Source organism: Cryptomeria japonica, chromosome 2 (genome assembly GCF_030272615.1).
Source record: "Cryptomeria japonica chromosome 2, Sugi_1.0, whole genome shotgun sequence".
NCBI classification, from domain to species: domain Eukaryota; kingdom Viridiplantae; phylum Streptophyta; class Pinopsida; order Cupressales; family Cupressaceae; genus Cryptomeria; species Cryptomeria japonica.
The window spans coordinates 32132230-32150731 of NC_081406.1; the positions used below are offsets into that span (position 1 = coordinate 32132230).

At 32.8% G+C, this 18502-nt stretch overlaps 1 protein-coding gene across 1 annotated transcript; it reads left to right on the plus strand.

Moving 5' to 3' along the window:
* Nucleotides 1–14726: 14726 nt before the first annotated feature.
* Nucleotides 14727–18149, plus strand: LOC131047384 (NAC domain-containing protein 79). Its single transcript, XM_057981245.2, has 3 exons — nucleotides 14727–15463; nucleotides 16439–16722; nucleotides 17093–18149. The coding sequence occupies exons 1-3, from the start codon at nucleotides 15238–15240 to the stop codon at nucleotides 17990–17992; spliced, it is 1410 nt and encodes a 469-aa protein (XP_057837228.1). The 5' UTR covers nucleotides 14727–15237; the 3' UTR covers nucleotides 17993–18149.
* Nucleotides 18150–18502: the final 353 nt, after the last annotated feature.

An 18502-nucleotide genomic window follows, 5' to 3' on the forward strand; every position in this document is an offset into this window, starting at 1 on the left:
TCTAGGCACGTCTTCGTGTCTATTTATAAAAACATTAAACACACGTTGGAGATGCAAAACTTTTCATATATCCAAAGTGCTTTGGATAGGCATTGATAAGTCGATGCTTTAACATGTTTTTTATGAGGACTCTTAGGTTTTTGGTATCTTTTGGGTTGCATTGTGATAGTAAAGTATTGTGAATTGACTATATGTAATCCATGTTTTAAAACTGAACTTAAGAAATCATGTTTGAAATTTGTCAGTTAATTCCTGCAGCCATGCCAATTTATTCCTGCAACCAAATGATTTGTCCTTGTGATATGCGGATTATTTAGGATAATGTCATATGTGAGTTAATGAATATATTAATTAAGTAAGATACATATGCATGTCCTTGTATGTTGTTTTTGTTTTAGTGCAGATAATAATTGATGCTGCGGTGGATGATTTTCTTTCGCCCCTAAGGACAGGAGAATCACGTTCAGATAGATGGAGGTCAAACTGAAGGAGATTCAAGCAAGCGCAATGTATGGCATAATTGGAATAGTTGTACTTCACCATGGGAGTTTAACTCTGGTGCATATTGAATTCACAAAATATCGCTTTGGCGTGCAAAGACTGTGGTTCGGATTTAGATCCACGGTTCCTGCAGCCAAGCTCTTAGTTATCTCCTTCATCTGACAATTATCCACCTCTTCTTTTGGGCATAACTTGGGTTGTCCATTCTATTTGATCTTTTCTTTATAATAAGTTGTTCCTTCTTTTTGAGAGTTAGATAGAATGGAAAGGAATTGAGCAGAGTTTTGTCAAGCATTCTGAATTTTTCTCTTTTAGAATATGTAATCATTTTTTCAGGAAGAAATGAATAAGAATATGTTGTTCTGATCTATTAATAGTTCTTTGCTGAGAGTTTGATATCACTCATCCAACGGGGACCACTTGGTGAGTGATCCTGTGTTTAAGATCATTGAAGTTAGTTTTTACTTAGTTGCAGTAGAAGTTCATGACTAGATTATTCCTGCAGCCACTAGAAATAGATCCGTTGACTGTTCCTGCAGCCAAGACAGAACGGTGTGATTTCTGTTATTTTCATTAGATCATTTCAGTAGTGCTTTGTGAAGCTTTCATTTAGCCTTTTATGATTTCCATTCCTACCTTTCCTTTCTGCATAATGTTAGTCATTGCAGTAATCCAGAATAATCATTTAAGGAGCTTAGTGCATATATATTGCAGACCCATTTGAAGTTTTACGTTCCTGGATTAACAACTAAATGAACACCAGCCATGAAAATAGTAAACTCTACCATATGAATGTCCAAACTTCGGATTGAGATTTCAATTAGAGGTATTATTATTGTCATTATAGTTGGGGTAGATAGGCATTGTAGGGAAATTGGGTAGGAAATGGTTACTTTGATCAAGAAAAAGATGAATGCCTTGTTAATTCTGTTGAATGTCGAACTCCCCGAGGTGAATCCACACCCACAACCATTAGTGTTGGATTTAAATGTTGCCCTAGGGCTTGTGTTATTGCAGGGATCCAATGAAGCTGCAGGATCTATTCAAATTCCACATACGGTTGACAGGGGCACGGTGCAAGAACAAAAAGATGAAAACATCTAGTCGATGGATGAGTAAGGCAGATGGTAAAATTTTGTTATCTGTTTTGATGAAGTATACATATGGATGACTACTGGCTCTTCATTTTGAAACTTCTTGAGGATGGCCAGGTTGTGAACTTATAAGCTTATGTGTAGTATTAATTGTTATTCAAGTTAATATCTTTGGATTGTAACGAGATCGAGACAGATATGTTCTCCTGTAGCCAATTGCAAAAATTGGTAAACTTGGTCTTGTAAAAATGATATTTATATCATATCATTAGTTTAGTTTCATTAGGATAGTTTGAGTTATCTTAGTGATTTCAATTGTAATTGAAGCTATAACTAGAGGTTTTCTTTTTTTTGGTTCTATCTTGCCGGTATGCTTGTCGAACCGGATTTTGTATCTTATTACTATATTAATATATATGATGCTTTCCACCTTGCTTAAAAAAAAAAAAATCTTTCTCTTTCCATTGGATGTACAAGATATCATGTGGCCACTGATATGCAAAAAATAATTGTAGTTGGCGAATTGCTAATGGTGCTTTTGTGCCAAGTGTGGCCCTAGCACCAATAAATCAAAATTATACTTTGACTCCTTGAATTCCCTTTTTCTTTTGCATCAAAATATCTAGGATACTCCAATGTTAAAAAATCTTAATGAATTCTAATTTTGACTTATTATACAAATTGCCAAAATCTTCCACTACTAGAGATATCATCTTCTCTTTGTTGGAGTAATTTTAGAAAAAATATCTAATTATTTATTAATTTGGTCCTTTAATTACTTTTTCACTTAAGCTAAACTTAGGTTCTTTTTTCCTATCTAGAGTTTGTTTTTCTAGTTTTAGTTCTTGGTGTAGTTGAGCTTAACTTAGGTCCTACTTTGCATTTCTTTAGTTCTCCTAATTTTAGCATTAGGATTTTCACCTAGGGTTTCATTCATCCTTTAAAAGTATGAATGCATTCATTCATTATCTCCAATATTATTTTTGCAATAATACAAATTTCTTAGGTTGTTAAAGAGCATACAATATTTGCTTGATCTCTTTTGTGTGATAGGTTTTTTTCTTGTAGATGAATCTTGGATCCTATGGTTGATCATCAACTTCTACATGACATCAAATATTTTATGCCAAGTTCCTATTTGCATGCTTGAGGGATCCAACTTGAGGTGAATTTTCTATGCACTTTGGGCTCAAATGGAGGTTGCTATTGCATTCGTAGCGTCGATTAACCTTAAGATCGACAATTGTTTCCTCAAAATTTGAGTAGTTGAAAAATTAGGTCAGATTAGCTTCAAGGGCACATAAATTGAGGCAAAATATGGGGGCAGCTAAAAAATTTGGCAATTTGGAGCTAAACACAGGTCACCATCATACTCAAGAGGCCCAAGAACCCTAATATCGCCTGTTAATTTGTCTAAATTGGAGATCAGAGAATTCTTTGCAATTTTTTTTAGGAAGTTTCCATTTTCAACAAGTTTTTTGTTTTCAAAAAGTTTCTATTTTTGAAAAAATTCTACTTTAGGAAACTTTCTATTTTTGGAAACTTGCTATTTAAAAAAAAAAATTATTTTGGAAAAGTAGCTATTTTAATTTGTTTTCCATTTTCAGAAATCCTTTAAGCCTTCCAAGCCTAAATTAACATGTAGTTGGTTTTTTGCTCATAACTTCATCATATAGAGTCAAAATCAAGCAAACAAGATATTGTTAGGAAGATAATTTTGGCCCCAATCTAATTAGGTGTGTGGTTTCATTGGATTTTACACCAATTTTTCATGCTAGGACTCTAAAGCCAACCTTCACTTTTGTACTTTCAAGGACATATCTTGCTCATCTAGACTCTGTTTTTCAACTTCCACACATCGTCATAAAGCTCTCAGAGTCTCTTATTTAGATCTTAGGTCCCATTTTGTAGAATTTTTATTAGGTACTTAGAGATCTTAGTTTTTACTTTTGGCTACATGCAAATAAGGTCTCTATTTGTATTGAGGGTTTATTCTTTTGTATCTTTTTTGAATATTATTTTGAGGAGTGAATCGTGTATAAGGTTGTAGGTGTAAATATTGTAGGAGAAATCATAATGGGTATGAAAAGTATCCTAATTTCACATGTAATGCTTTTCAACTCTTTCTTGAGTGTGCATTAAAATATAAAGTTGCTCCTTCTCCACTTGCCGAGACAATTGTTGTACCTTTATTGATTGAGACTCTTCTTCTTATTAAGTAGGATTATTTAGTTATTTGTCTTCCTTATTGGGATTCCTATTTGAAAAACATTACTTCCTTTTTTGTGGAGTCTCACATTTTATATTTAGGAGACACATTTGAGGGTTTATCTCTCCTATTTGATGACAATCATAGCACAAATTTTGTGACATCATGTTTGTCTTTGGAGCTTGTTCAAAATCAGTTTTCAGTGGTTCCTTGTTTGTCACCTTCTATTGTGATTGGTTATGCACTTGATTGGTTTGTGGAATCATCTTCCAAGGTCTTGGCTAAACATGAGAAAATTTCAAAGATATCATTATCCTACATTTGGATTTGGATTTTTACATCTTCCAGTTTATGGTAGTGACGTCTCCTATCTCTAATGGATTGGTTTCTTCTGAAGGGGATAAATATTATTTGCAGGCAGTGGATCATGTTCTATCTCCAGGCATTCATCATTGGCACAGGAGCTACATCCTCATTAGGGGGATTTTTATCCTCATTTCCTCTCTCTTATGGGAGGGATATTCATTGTACTATTTTGATAGAAGCAGTCCTTGAGGGGTCACATTGAATTCTCCTTTCCTTCTTTCTCTAGTACAATTATTGCATTTTTCTTTCTTTTGGAGAGGGGTTTTTTCCTATGTGTTTTTTCTCATTTTCTCTATTTAGTGAGACCTCATTGGTGTGAGTTGCATTGTATTAGCTAGAGTTTATTTTCTAGCTTTAATTCTAGATGTAGTTGAACTTAATTAAGCTCCTACTTTGCATTGCTTTAGTTCTCCTAATATTAGCATTAGGGTTTTCACCTAGGGTTTCATCCATCCTTTATAAGGATTCATTCATTTATTATAATTGTATCTCTATTATTGTATCTCCAATATTATTTGTACAATAATATAGAATTCTTTGGTTGTTATAAAGCATACAATATTTGTTTGATCTCATTTGTGTGATAGGTGTTTTGCTTGTACATGAATCTTAGCTCCTATTATTGATCAACAACTTCTACACTTTGTTGGTCTCAAGCTATCCAAGATGTTTGCCTCATGTACTAACTAACTTGACATAATAATATTAATGTGGCCTACTTGGGTGACCATCTATCAAAAATTGTATTTACACTTTTGCAAGTCTAAACATAAGACCTTATTATTATTGTGGATGTGTCTTCTAACCTATGTGTACACATTGAAAAATCATAATAGATCAAATGAGCAACCACAAACTCAATTCTACTACTAAATTCTCAATCACAATTAGTGGAAGAGTACAAAAAAATTTAACAAAAGCATAAATCAATATAAAAGAAAACCCAATGTCAAGTTTATGCAAGAGGCTTCCATTGATATTCTCCTTTTTGTGTTGTATGCGATGACTCTCATAATTGTAACACTTTTTCTATAGCATGATAGCACAAAAATTCAAAGACTATGGTTGTTGACGAATGAGGATTGGGTTTTATTTTATAGATCTCATGATATCGAATGAGGGTTTAGATTAAAAAATCAATAGAAGGATCAATGGTTGAGGATTGTTGAGATAGTTTTATTGAGAGTTGATTGCTCACATGAATGGAATTGGTTGATTAGTCAATTGGTTTGATTTATTTGTCAATAGAGATGACTAGGTTGTTAATTGAATTTATTGGGAGTGAGGTGGATTGATTGACTCTGTTACATAAGGCAATTGGGAGTTGAAGTGGTAGTTAATAAGATAAAAAATTAAGCATTTTAAACATTTGTTGTAGGATAATAAATAAAATCAATATTTTATTTAGCTTGGAGGAAATTGATTTTTGAAAAGGGATGAACAATTGAAGAAATTAAACAATTTTTTTAATTGGTGAAGACATTTTAGTAAATAAAATAAAATAATTATTTAATTGATAAAAAGATATGTTTAATTAAATAATAAAATTATTTAATTATAAGAAGAGGGAAATTTTGATTTTTGAATTTAGAATAGGAGATTAAAGTTGTTTAATTAAATAATAATAATTATTTAATTAATTAAGAGAAAAGTTAGTAAAAGTGATGTTCATAGTCGTTAGGGCAATTTTATGTGTCTACACTATGTATCACCCTCCTAAACCCATACTTAAGTACTTTCTCCAATGCAACCAAGGTCTATATTATTTTTTCCTTCCTTTTTGGACTTCCTCCTCTAAATCTTCAATGTTCCTTGCAACATGTTCCTTATATTGAACTATGTTTTCATAGAGAGGACTAAAGAAAGATGGTATATATATCACAAGCCTTGAAGGACCTACAACTTTTGTCAATGCTATATTTTTCTCCACCTCTTTATTATAAGCATCTTGAAAATTTATCAAATTCTCTTGCAATTGGATTGTTTTCTCCTACAAGTTTTTAGTGGTTGATTCACTTAATTTAGCAACATGGACTTCTAGTGCTTCTACATGAGGGACAAAGGTATCTATCAACCTTTTGACAATTAAACTACCCCTCATCTCTTGAGTAATCTCTACCACTTGGGATTTTTCTAATAGCCCAAAGTGTCAAGGCTTCCAACTTTGGATGAAAAATCAATCCATTGTTCCTTTTTAAACTTATTCATTTGAAAATACCTCATCTTCCTATCACCCGATGGAATCTAAATCTAATGTTGAGGTTATATCCCAATCTGGGAGAAGGACGATGCCAAGTTTTTTTTTACGACTCTCTCGCCTTCTTCAAGAGTGACATATCTTGCATCAAAATTTATGTCTTTCAAGGTAGCAATAGTTACCTCCTCATATTTAGAGGGCTCAATAGTCAATTTTTTTCTTTCTAAATTCTCTGCAAACTCTTTTCCTTTTAATATCATCCATAACCCAAGGTTATACTCTTGGATTTTACCAAATTCATCATCATTGGTGAATTGAGTACAGATAAAATCTCTTACATATCCTGACTCAACCTCTCTTTCATCTTTGTGCATATCAATTTTATCTTAAAAGGCACTTGGGCATCCTTTTCTCTATAAGGTGAAGGAGTAGGTTGATTTACCTCTTCTTCTTCTTCTTCTCTAGGCACATTATTTTCCCCATCTATGTCATTTTTTCCCCCTCATATAGCCATAGAGTAATCAACCAATTGTGCTTGCTCTATTATCTACCCTTTTTATGGTTTTAGTTAGGACTCAAAGGAGAGTGGCCTTGTACTGATTGTGTATTTGTCTTTATTTAATCCTTACACCTATCTTCCTTGGTGCCTGTTGAGTTGGAGGTGGCTGGTATGTAGGCCTAGTTTCCACCATTGGGGTTGTATTATAGTAAATTGGACTGTTCACTAGTCTAATCATGAGAAACTAGGAATTAAACCTATTTATATCAACACTACATTCAAAGAATAACCAATAGAACCAACTACAAACCCTTGGAAGAGCTAAGTATAATTATTAGTTATTCTTCTTGAGTGATTTGATCAATTGGATAAGAAGTAATGCAAAGAACTAGGCTAAATGACCGTGCACAATTGATAATAAATAACATAAAAAAACAAATACAAATCTAAAAATGAACTAAGATGTACATAACTAGAAAGGGGATGCATAAAAGAACCTATGTTTGAAATCTAAGTCGAAATTGAGTGGACACTATAGTTAGGCACCCTACTCGTGGCAATTGATCAGTTGAGCATGAAAATCAAATCTAGGACCCTTAGACTATGCATTGTCTTCCTACCAAATCTCAGCCTGAACATGGAGGACTATGGTGCTAATTGACATAGTATTAGAGTATGGGACCAATTGACATAATATAGGTGTCTTTTGCTAAAATTTCCTAGGAACCTCTATCTCTAAGTCTTGGGTGATCTTGTACCTTCAATCCAAGTTTGGAGCATATTTTTGATGTTGTAAATGTACAAAGAGAGGAAAATTATGTTGGGTTTATAATGGGTTGCCTAGGTCAAACCCTAGGTTTGGAATAAACCTATAATGATGAATTTATAGAAAATAAATCTTAACCTTGTAGGGAAGAGGGTAGATCTAAAATTAAATTCTTAATTGAAATGATTATACATGAAAATCAATGATGCAAAATTCTTAGGATAAGTCTTCCATGTGTTGGTGCAATACCATTATAAATCATCACAAAATCCAACATGAAAACATAATTAAAGATGCCTTTCTATAGATTGATGCTCCTTGAACTTATATTTTCTCTTGAAGAATAATAATTGTTCTTGAAATGAAACTTGTGAGATGAGAAAATAAATCATAGATGATGTTTTATATAGGGTTCTCAAGGTATTTTCATTTTTTGGTTGACTTACAATGGTCATATCCCAACTTCGAGGATAGATCTAGAAATACCAAGGTTGACTCCTAAAATTTTAACCAAAAAGTGTTAGACATTGTAGCTAAGCAATATTGTGATTACAAAACAGGCCTAAATTTTTAGAGACACGAGATAATAAGGTCACGATATTGGATCTATAATCTATATTAGGAAAAATGACATTTAAGTGGGGGAAAAAGTGCTTTGAAATTTAAAATGAGATAGAACCCATATCTTGACTTAGAATAAAATAGAAAAAATGGAACACTTAAAATAAGGGCCCAAATAGAGTATGTTGAAGTATTAAAGTAATATAGGACTCATATTATTCAATTGAGGATTAATTCAAGGCAAGAAAAGGTGCCAAAGTGCTTGGAGGAATGAGACAATTAAAATAAGTGCTAAGGAGAGTGTGAAATTGGATGGGCACTAATTAAAGAAGTTCAATTTACGACACTACATTTAGCCCCCACATTAGCAATATAGTGTGAACTACATCTATAAAATCATACCTCATCTATCATTTTGAACAACCCCAGTCTTTGAGCTTTCATGCGATCACACTGTGAAAATAGTTCAATTTATAATTTTTAGAGTGCAACATTACTATCAACTCAAGAAAGTTACAAAGTGCAATAGAGGTAACCAAAGTGTTTGTATGAAGGTATATCTTGATTGTTTATTCATTTGTTTCATGCATTAATTTTACACATTTCATTGTTTGAGATTAAAATTTTTTATGATTTTCTAGGGTTTTTGTACAAGTTAGCTTTTTTATGATTCAAGTAGTCCTAATTTTGACCTCTACACTATTTAAATTACATTAGCTAAACATTAGTGGGATTGAGATTAAATATAAAGTGATAGAATGAGAATGTTCAACAGTTGTCTTTTGTTCCCAAAAATCAAGATAGTACATGCCCACTCATAAAATATTGCTTATTTTCAAAATTAATCCACTTAAATATCTACTATATTGGGTTTCTCTTATAGGATGAATAACTAAGTGGGTCATAATATTAAACGAGTTTTATATTGAATATTTCAAGATAAAAGAAATTAAGGGACAAGTAGTTGCAAATTAACTAGTTGAAGCTACACTTATAGATGACCATCAATTGGTTGTTGATTTCCCTGATGAATCTATCTTTACAATTAAGAAGTCTTGTACTTGAAAACTATATTTTGTTGGTTCTTGTACTAGTCATGGAGAAAGTGCCAAGATCCTATTTGTTACACCATAAAGAGATTTATATCAAAAGCAATCATATTATGCTTCTCAATTACAAATAATATCAATAAAATGAGGCCATTCTAGTAGGACTTAAAATGGTTTTACAATGGAAAATCCAACATTTTATTGTTTATGGAGATTCATAGTTAATAATTAAACAAGTCAGAAATGAAAATCAAATAAAATAGGAAAAAAATCCTTACAAGCATATGGTTGATAGTTTTAAATCAAATTTCAATGACATCTAGTTTGAATAGGTTTATTGTCCTAATAATAGAGTGGAAAATTCCATGGAAACTATTGGATCTCTTTTAGATATGCATTAGAATAGTCAACATGGTGAGTTTCTAGTTAGGCATTTTCTCATTCTTGCATATGTTGATCAAAAGTCTAAGATTGTACATAGGTGAAATTGTTGTGTCCAATCGGGCTTGGTATCATGACAATTATACATATCTTCATGATCAAACATTGCCACTAAACCTAAGTCTTACACCCAACAAAAATCATTTATTTGAAATGTATCTCTTGTTCAACTATTCTTGGTGATATGATATATCAAAGAGGGTTTGATGGTTCCTTACTATTGTGTTTATACATTATAATTTAAATATATAAATAATTATAAATATTTATACCTTTTCTAGATAGATGGCATTTCCTTCTTTAGCATATGAAGGTAGTATCTAAAGGATAACAAATATAAAAATATTTATTTGATATTCAAGACCCAAAATTATATTTAACCCTTGGTTATATCCAAATTTTTATTTTACGATGACACCATCTTTGTATAAATATAAATTAAATTTGTATGTTACTTAATGGATATTTATAGAAGTTATTAAATATTTGTAGTTTTTTTTAGTGAATTTATAATATTGATTGAAGTCAAAAAATTCTACATACTTTTATTTGAGAAGTATTCTAAATCACTTTGATTCAAAACTAAGATGAATTGTTTTATAGTTTTCTTAAATTTATTTAACTAATTAGTAACAATATAATATATATGATTAATGGAATACATGCCAATCAGATTTATTCCACGAAAAATATGTATTGACATTTATAGTGTTTTGATTTGTTAAGTCGTGACAATTTTTGTTAGTGCATGTTAAAATGTACTCAATGAGTTTGAGTCTCATTCTATGTTTTTAATACTAGGGTTAGAGCTACATCTCTTCTTAAGCATATTATTGATTTCATTGAAATGTTTATTATTTATCGTTTCCATATATTTGAATACTAATTTGTTATAAGTTTTGACTTGTTGGACATATGTGCACGACTTTAATAAATCAAAATGATCATGCCTAAAGATAATATTGCTACTTAAAAGTTTGAAATACTTCAACTTTAAATATTTTACTATATTATTAATTGTATGACTTGATACTCAATTGTTTTATAGACTTTGTCTTAAATTTATTTATTTTATTATTAGCAATCCAATAAATATGATTCTTGGAATACATGTCAATCAAATCTATTCCATGAAAAACATGTACTCACATTTATAGAGTTTTTATTTGTTAAGTTATAAATTTTTTTAAAGTGCATTCTAAAATGTATCTAGTGAGTTTGAGTCTCATTCTATGTTTTTGATACTAGGTTAGAGCTGCATCAATTCTCAAGCATTATTTTGATTTTCTCAAATGTTTATTATTTATGATTTTCATATTTTTGAATGCTAATTTGTCTATAAGTTTTGACTTGTTGAACATATGTGTGACTTTAATAAATCAAAATGGTCATGTCTAAAGATAATATTGCTACTTAAACATTTGAAATACTTTAACTTCAAATATTTTACTAGATTATAATTGTATGACTTGATACTTAATTGTTTTATAGTTGTCTTATATTTATTTCTTTATTTTATTATTAGCATTGTAATAAATATGATTCTTGGAATGTACAACTTGAGTTGGCCTAGTGGTGGAGAAATTGTTCTCTTAAAAGAGTGGTCACAAGTTAAAATCCCACAAGGGGGTAGGGTATGTACATCTTATCGACTTTGGCCCATTACCAATCAAAAAATAAAATAAAATAAAATAAAAAATAAAAAAATGATTCTTGGAATACATGTCAATCAAATCTATTCCATGAAAAACATGTATTGACCTTTATAGTGTTTTGATTTGTTAAGTCATGATATTTTTTTTAAGTGCATTCTAAAATATATCTAGTGAGTTTAAGTCCCATTCTATCAAAAAAAAAAAAACAATGATTCTTGGAATACATGTCAATCAATTCTATTCCATGAAAAACATGTATTGACATTTATAGTGTTTTGATTTGTTAAGTCATGATATTTTTTTTAAGTGCATTCTAAAATATATCTAGTGAGTTTAAGTCCCATTCTATGTTTTTGATACTAGGTTAGAGCTACATCTCTTCTCAAGCATTATTTTGATTCTCTCAAAAATTTTTGATTAAGGTAAATGGGTTTTACAGGGACCCGAAACCCAAAAGTTTTACAATATCCAAAGAATAAGCATCAAAGACCATAACCAGCAGCAAAAGCTTAACCAACGTGGGCCAAGCCCACAAAATATCCTAAAACACAAAAAAGACTAAGACCAGAAACCTATTGATAAGAATGCAATAGATCTACATTCTTCTAAATGACTTTCCTGTTGATATCCTCCAACTCGTCCATGATAAATCTGAAGCTGCCTTACTCTTGGTACGGGTACACGAACCTCTCATAGTATGGGGACGATAAATCTGACCACCTACACCCTTCACTTTCTTTTTCTGCTTGGAATTTGAAGGAGTCACACTAGCAATGGGATCAACCCTATAGTCCACAATCATATTATTGACCCTCATCAAGCCTTCCAAACTATTATTCATGGTGGCCTTGCTAATCTCAACCAAAGTTTTCAAACTTCCTTTGATTTCTTCCACACTCACCTCCAAATTCCATATTCTTCTTTCATGATTCGATTTCATCTTGTCCACGTCCTCACTAACTTTCTGGGTCAACTAGAGGATTTTCTCTGTTTTATTGGGCCCAAGGTTGTCTGTTATTTTATTATTAGCAATCTAATAAATATAATTCTTGGAATACATGTTAATCAAATATATTCCATGAAAAACATGTATTGACATTTATAGTGTTTTTATTTGTGAAGTCATGACATTTTTTTAAAGTGCATTCTAATATGTATCTAATGAGTTTGAGTCTCATTCTATGTTTTTGATACTAGGGTTAGAGCTACATCTCTTCTTAAGCATCACATTGATTTGATTCAAATTTTTATTATTTTTTATTTTCATATTTTTGAATATTAATTTGTCCATTTGTTTTGACTTGTTGGACATATTGATGACTTTAATAAATCAAAATGATCGTGTCTAAAGATAATATTGCTACTTCGACTTTACAATATGTTATTATATTAATAAGTATATTGCTTGATACTCAAATCAAATCTATTCCATGAAAAACCAAATCCATTCCATGAAAAACATGTGTTGACATTTACAGTGTTTTGATTTGTGAAACTATGACTATTTTATTTTTCAGTGCGTTCTAAAATGAACCTAATGAGTTTGAGTCTCATTCTATGTTTTTGATGCTAGGTTAGAGCTACATCTTTTCTCAAGCATTATATTGATTTGATTGAAATGTTTATTATTTATGATTTTCATAATTTTGAATATTAATTTGTCCATATGTTTTAACTTGTTGAACATGTGTATGACTTTAATAAATCAAAATAATCATGTCTAAAGATAACATTGTTACTCCAACATTTTAAATACTTCGACTTCACAATATTTTATTATATTATCAATTATATCACTTCATACTCAAAATCCAAACTTCTCAAATCCCAATAATTATTGAAAAATAATTCTCTTAAATTGTTTGACCAATTCAATGAAGAAAATCTCATTTTAAAAACATAGTCATGAAACCCAGAGTTCCTGCAAATTCCTATTATAAATCATACCTAATAATAAGGTGAAATAAACGTTCAAAACTATGGTATACTTACGTAAAAGGCTTTGCATGAAAGGGAGGAAGTCCGTAAGTCAAAATAGAGGTATGTGATGGTGAGCATGAAAAAAGCCCGATTGCTAACGCTTTATGAAACCAAAACATATTGTTTGGTATGTTACAGTTGACGGGAAAGATTTGACGGTAGAAGAGAAGAGTTGTTATTTATGTATATCCCGGCAAATCAGGCGGGAGAAAATGTGAGAGGGAAGGTGAAAACTAATTATGAATAATAATAATCACACGTAAAAGAAACAAACAAAGAGCCCATGAAAACGGGATGATTGATTTGATTTAGTCATTAATTAATCACATGGTTAATTGGGTGAGTTGCAGAGAAACTAAATCTTATCTGATAAATCATAAATTCGTATAACATGATGGTTTTCTGTCAGATTATGAGGATTGGATCGCCAGCCTTCAACCACATACACTAAGCAACATATTAAGTTTAAAGAATGCTAGTCAATTCTAAGTGTAACGCTTTTAAGCCTAGAAGTGTATTTTTAGTGTGACCACACACATTAAGCAACATATTAAGCGTAGAAAATGTCTGTTTAACACTTTTAAGCCTAGAAATATAAGCTTAGTGTTTGTGGTTTAAGCCGTTCAAGATTTGGGATGGTGAAAATTGTGTAAAAAATCCGTCATGTTTTGAAGATTTCCATTTATGTATGAATGTTTTATTGTGTGGAGATTAGCGACGTCTGAAATGTTGGTATGGGGTATGATTGGATAGGGTTTAGGAGGGACACGTGTAGGTTAAAATGATGGGTTTTCAGAAAAAGACAAGAGCACAGGTGTGAATCTCCTCCCATAACCTAACCATGCCCAAAGTCAATATGAGTATTTTTAATGTATTAAATAAGGTGGGAAACAAAAAGCCCAAAAGGAGGGAAGAGGATAAAAAAAATTTAATGGGTATTATAATTGATGGAGGTTGAGAAAATCGCGGGAGAAGGAGAGGGCGTTTTAGTGTTAGGGACCATTAAAATCCTGCTTCATAACAGCTGTAATACAGCGGCAGATAACGTCATGGTTCTCGGGTCAACGGAACGGAGATTGTCAGTGCCACGTGGACGGGCTACGTGGCGAGATAGTAGACGTAGAGTGGGGCCGGTGATTTGGGCGAACACAGGCCGTTGGATGATGAGATGACGTGTGGATGGTAGGAGAGAGTTTGGTCTGAAGAGGAGGAGGAGGAGATGGAGATGGGTTGGGCAGCTCTGCCCGATTTCGTATTGGACTGTAGAAAAGGGAAAAAGATAAGAGATTTTTTAAAATGTTGGTTGTTTTTGCCTTGGTATTCACGGTTTCATTAGAGAGCCTTCTGTTTCAAGAGACCCTATGATCTACATGTACTCTTTTCTTTCTTGTACTATATTTATGTGAGATTGCAGCTTCTGTGCATTTTTCTCTTAATAGGTATCCCTCCCTCCTGCTTCCTTTGCCTCCCCTTTCCTTGCCTGCAATTGGTCATCATCCATTAATGAGTGTGTGTATATACAGTGTATATATGTTGTGTCAGGATTAGGGTACATGGCTTGAATTAAGCAGGTTTCTGTCAGGGTCAAACTCCTTTCTGTTCCTCTCTACAACTGGGCTCTGCTCTGTACTTGGGCTGGAGTGCAGGGAGGACAGAAAGATAGTGGATTAGTTTGAATTTAATTTGTCTCTGATTGCTGCAAACTGGGCTTTCTAAATATGTGGGCTTGGCAGTAGGGTACAAGAATTTAGCTTGTTTTTGTTGCAGTTGGGATTTTTGAATAGCTATAGTGGTGAAGAAGAAGGAGGAGGAGGAGGAGAAGAAGTGGTTTGTTGTGAAGCAAATGGGACTTGAGATTGAAGGTTTGGATTGATTTGTGGGAGTGGATTTGCTTGCTAGGAGGAGGAATTTGGTTTGTTATGGAGTCGTTGAATGTGATGAGTAGCAGTAGTAACAACAACAATAACAATAATAATATGCAGGTGGAAGAGAAGAGTGAAGATTTGCCTCCTGGGTTTAGATTCCATCCCACTGATGAGGAGCTGGTTACTTATTATCTAACAAAAAAGATTCTGGATGGCAGCTTTTCTGGACGTGCAATCACTGAGGTGGATTTGAACAAGTGTGAGCCTTGGGATCTCCCAGGTACATAATTCAGCACCTTATATATACATAATTCTCTATTACTGTTTTGAATTCCATCCAAATTATTGTTTTGAATATATATTGATATGTGTGTGTATGTGTGTTTTATATAGAGAGGGGGATTACATTAGGGTCTTGTTGTTCCAGATTCTGTGAAGTTATAATCAGAAGAATGGAGTAGCAGCTAAGAATTAGGTCAAACACATTGGGTTTATTGAAATCATACAAAAGAAAATCGGCCAATAGTGCATAACTTTGGTGAGATTGATTTGTTTGCATATTAACTGTGTTAATTGAATGCAATTCTTCAATATCACCATTTGCTTTGAAACAACAAATTAAGATTGAATTAGGTATAATTGCAACTGAGCTACTCAGTTGGAATTGGGATTCGTTTGTTCGAATTCTAACTTAGGAATTGCTTATATGTTGGTTTTATTGTTTCTGAGAGTCAAGCCCAACACAGGTAGAGGATGAAGTGTTGATGATGTTTCTTATCGTTGAAAAACTGTTTATTAAAGTACTCGCTATGAAGGGAAGGGTGAAGTTTGAGAAAGCCAACAAAAACTAAGGCACCCTTTATGCAGAATTTCCTGTCAATGTTGGAATACAAAAGTTGTAATTGTAGATCACAATATAATTAGCAGAGAAAGCTGAGTTATAATAATATATCCTAAAACCAGTTACACATTATCTAGGTATGAAAAGGAATGTTAGAAAGCAGGATTTAATTGTTTCTTTCGAAGTTTGTGTTTGCTGAGAGTGGTTGAGAGTAGAGAGCTTTTTCTAAGGGATTAATTTTAGCTTAAAACAATTTCATACGTATGTATGGGTTTGTCTTACTTGTTTTCCTTGCAGATAAGAAAAAACAAAACCTACCATTCAAAATTTACAAAAAGAGTCCTTGGCATTTTGTTACCATGCTTTATAGAATACGATAACATTTGATTTTAATGCAGTGTGTGGTGTAAACAGGGAAGGCTAAGATGGGAGAAAAGGAATGGTACTTCTTCAGCCTGAGGGACAGAAAGTATCCAACGGGTCTTCGCACTAACAGAGCCACAGAAGCCGGGTACTGGAAAACAACAGGAAAAGATAGGGAGATTTTCAACTCAAGAACTTCTGCACTTGTGGGAATGAAGAAGACCTTGGTTTTCTACAAGGGAAGAGCTCCAAAAGGAGAGAAAACCAACTGGGTCATGCATGAATATCGCCTAGAGGGAAAATTCTCATACCACCGCCTTCCTAAAAACTGCAAGGTAACTTAGATTTGAATGAATAGAAGAATATATATATATAGTTTCAAACAGTTTATGATTTAATCCAATAGAACTATTCATGTTCACTAGTGGACAAGAAGAAAGCACATAATTTGCAAATAAGAATAAGAGGGACTAATGAATCCAAGTCGACTGATATAAAATTAAAATAGAACATAAATCTGATATAAGTTTGCCCTTGTTTCATAAAAGTTAAATGGAAGGCAAACATATCTTCAAGTTCAGTGATGCAATGTATAATATACCACAGCTAAGTCAAGTGCTTTACTGGCTTCGTCGGGATTCAAATATTTATTGGTTTGAGGTCATTGTCATGAACTTTGTCTGACTGGTCTTATGGGGTGTGCAGGATGAATGGGTGGTGTGCAGGATCTTTCAGAAGAATGCAGGAGGTAAGAAGATGAGCACAATAGGCCTGATGAACAGAAACCCATATCTTGATATGCCAGGATCTCCATCTTTGCCATCACTGCTGGAATCTCCATACAATGCAACAAATGCCATGAATGATCAAGGGACACCCACTGGTTCTATAGAAAATGAGACAGGTACTTCTGCAAAGGCTGATCATGTGTCCTGCTTCTCCTCAGCAATGGACTACAACATTAACAACAACAATAGTCTCTATAATTTCATGGGGCATCCTCAATTGCAGCAGCCAGGAACTAACAATTCTGATCCTTGTTCATCTGATCATCTATCAGAGATGACCAAATTCATCAAGCTCAACATGATGCTGAATGACTCAAGGATGAACATGAATGTAAACAATATGAATGCCTTATCCAATCTCAGGCGTGACCCAAGCATGATAATGCCACATACACACTTGCCATTTCCATTGCCTCCACCCCTAATGTTCAATCCACAGATTCCTCTCTCTTCTTCTCCATACAATTCCTCCTTTAATCTTCCTCCTCATCCTAATCCTTCCACTATGCTAAGGACCCTTTTTACAGGCCAGTCCAGTCTATTAATGGACCCATCACCATCTACTTTCGGTGCACTGCATGATAAAACATTAGACAAAACAACTAATTCTAACCCTATACAATGGGTCAACGACACAGATCAGCAGCCAGGTAATGATCAACAGGCGGATTGTGCTGCACAATGTCTGAGCACAGATCACTTGAATGAAGACATACAACTGAATAGATCTTTTGATCAAGTGGACCAATCTTCTGCAGCTGCTCCTCCAGTAGACATTGAATCATTCTGGAGCTTCAGAGACCATGATTCTTTCTAATTAATGCCAAAAGGATGTGTACATAAATCCAAGCCAAAATGCTTGTGATACAAGACCATCAAGTTTGTCATTGTCCTAAACATTGTAATATGTCTGATACCATGTAATTGCTTTCTTTCCAATTTCAATGTCTGAAATATACAGAAACTGATGATGATTTATCTGACTCTAAACTCGTGATTTCAGTGACTCTTACCATAATTTCTCACTGTTTTTATTGTGCAATGATTTCTCTATATATCTTCTTTTGATATAGTGCCTCACGGAATATGATCTTAAACCTTTTTTATACAGTTTCTAATGAAATATGATCAATATAACCTTATATGATCAATATAACTTTCTTTTAACTTTCTTTTGATACAGTTTCTAATGAAATATGATCTGAAATATTAATTTTCAAAGTATCAAATTCAAATTTTTTATTGCATTTATATCATAGACTGTAAAAACTTCATGTGGGTTTCTCTGCAACATAAGCTACTACTACAATACATAATACTGCTATGC

Excerpts from the sequence above, each read along its gene's own strand:
- LOC131047384 (XM_057981245.2), top strand. The coding sequence starts at position 15,238 with ATGGAGTCGTTGAATGTGATGAGTAGCAGTAGTAACAACAACAATAAC. Across the intron at positions 15,464-16,438 it reads TGAGCCTTGGGATCTCCCAG|GGAAGGCTAAGATGGGAGAA; the intron begins GTACATAATTCA and ends TGGTGTAAACAG. Across the intron at positions 16,723-17,092 it reads GCCTTCCTAAAAACTGCAAG|GATGAATGGGTGGTGTGCAG; the intron begins GTAACTTAGATT and ends TGGGGTGTGCAG.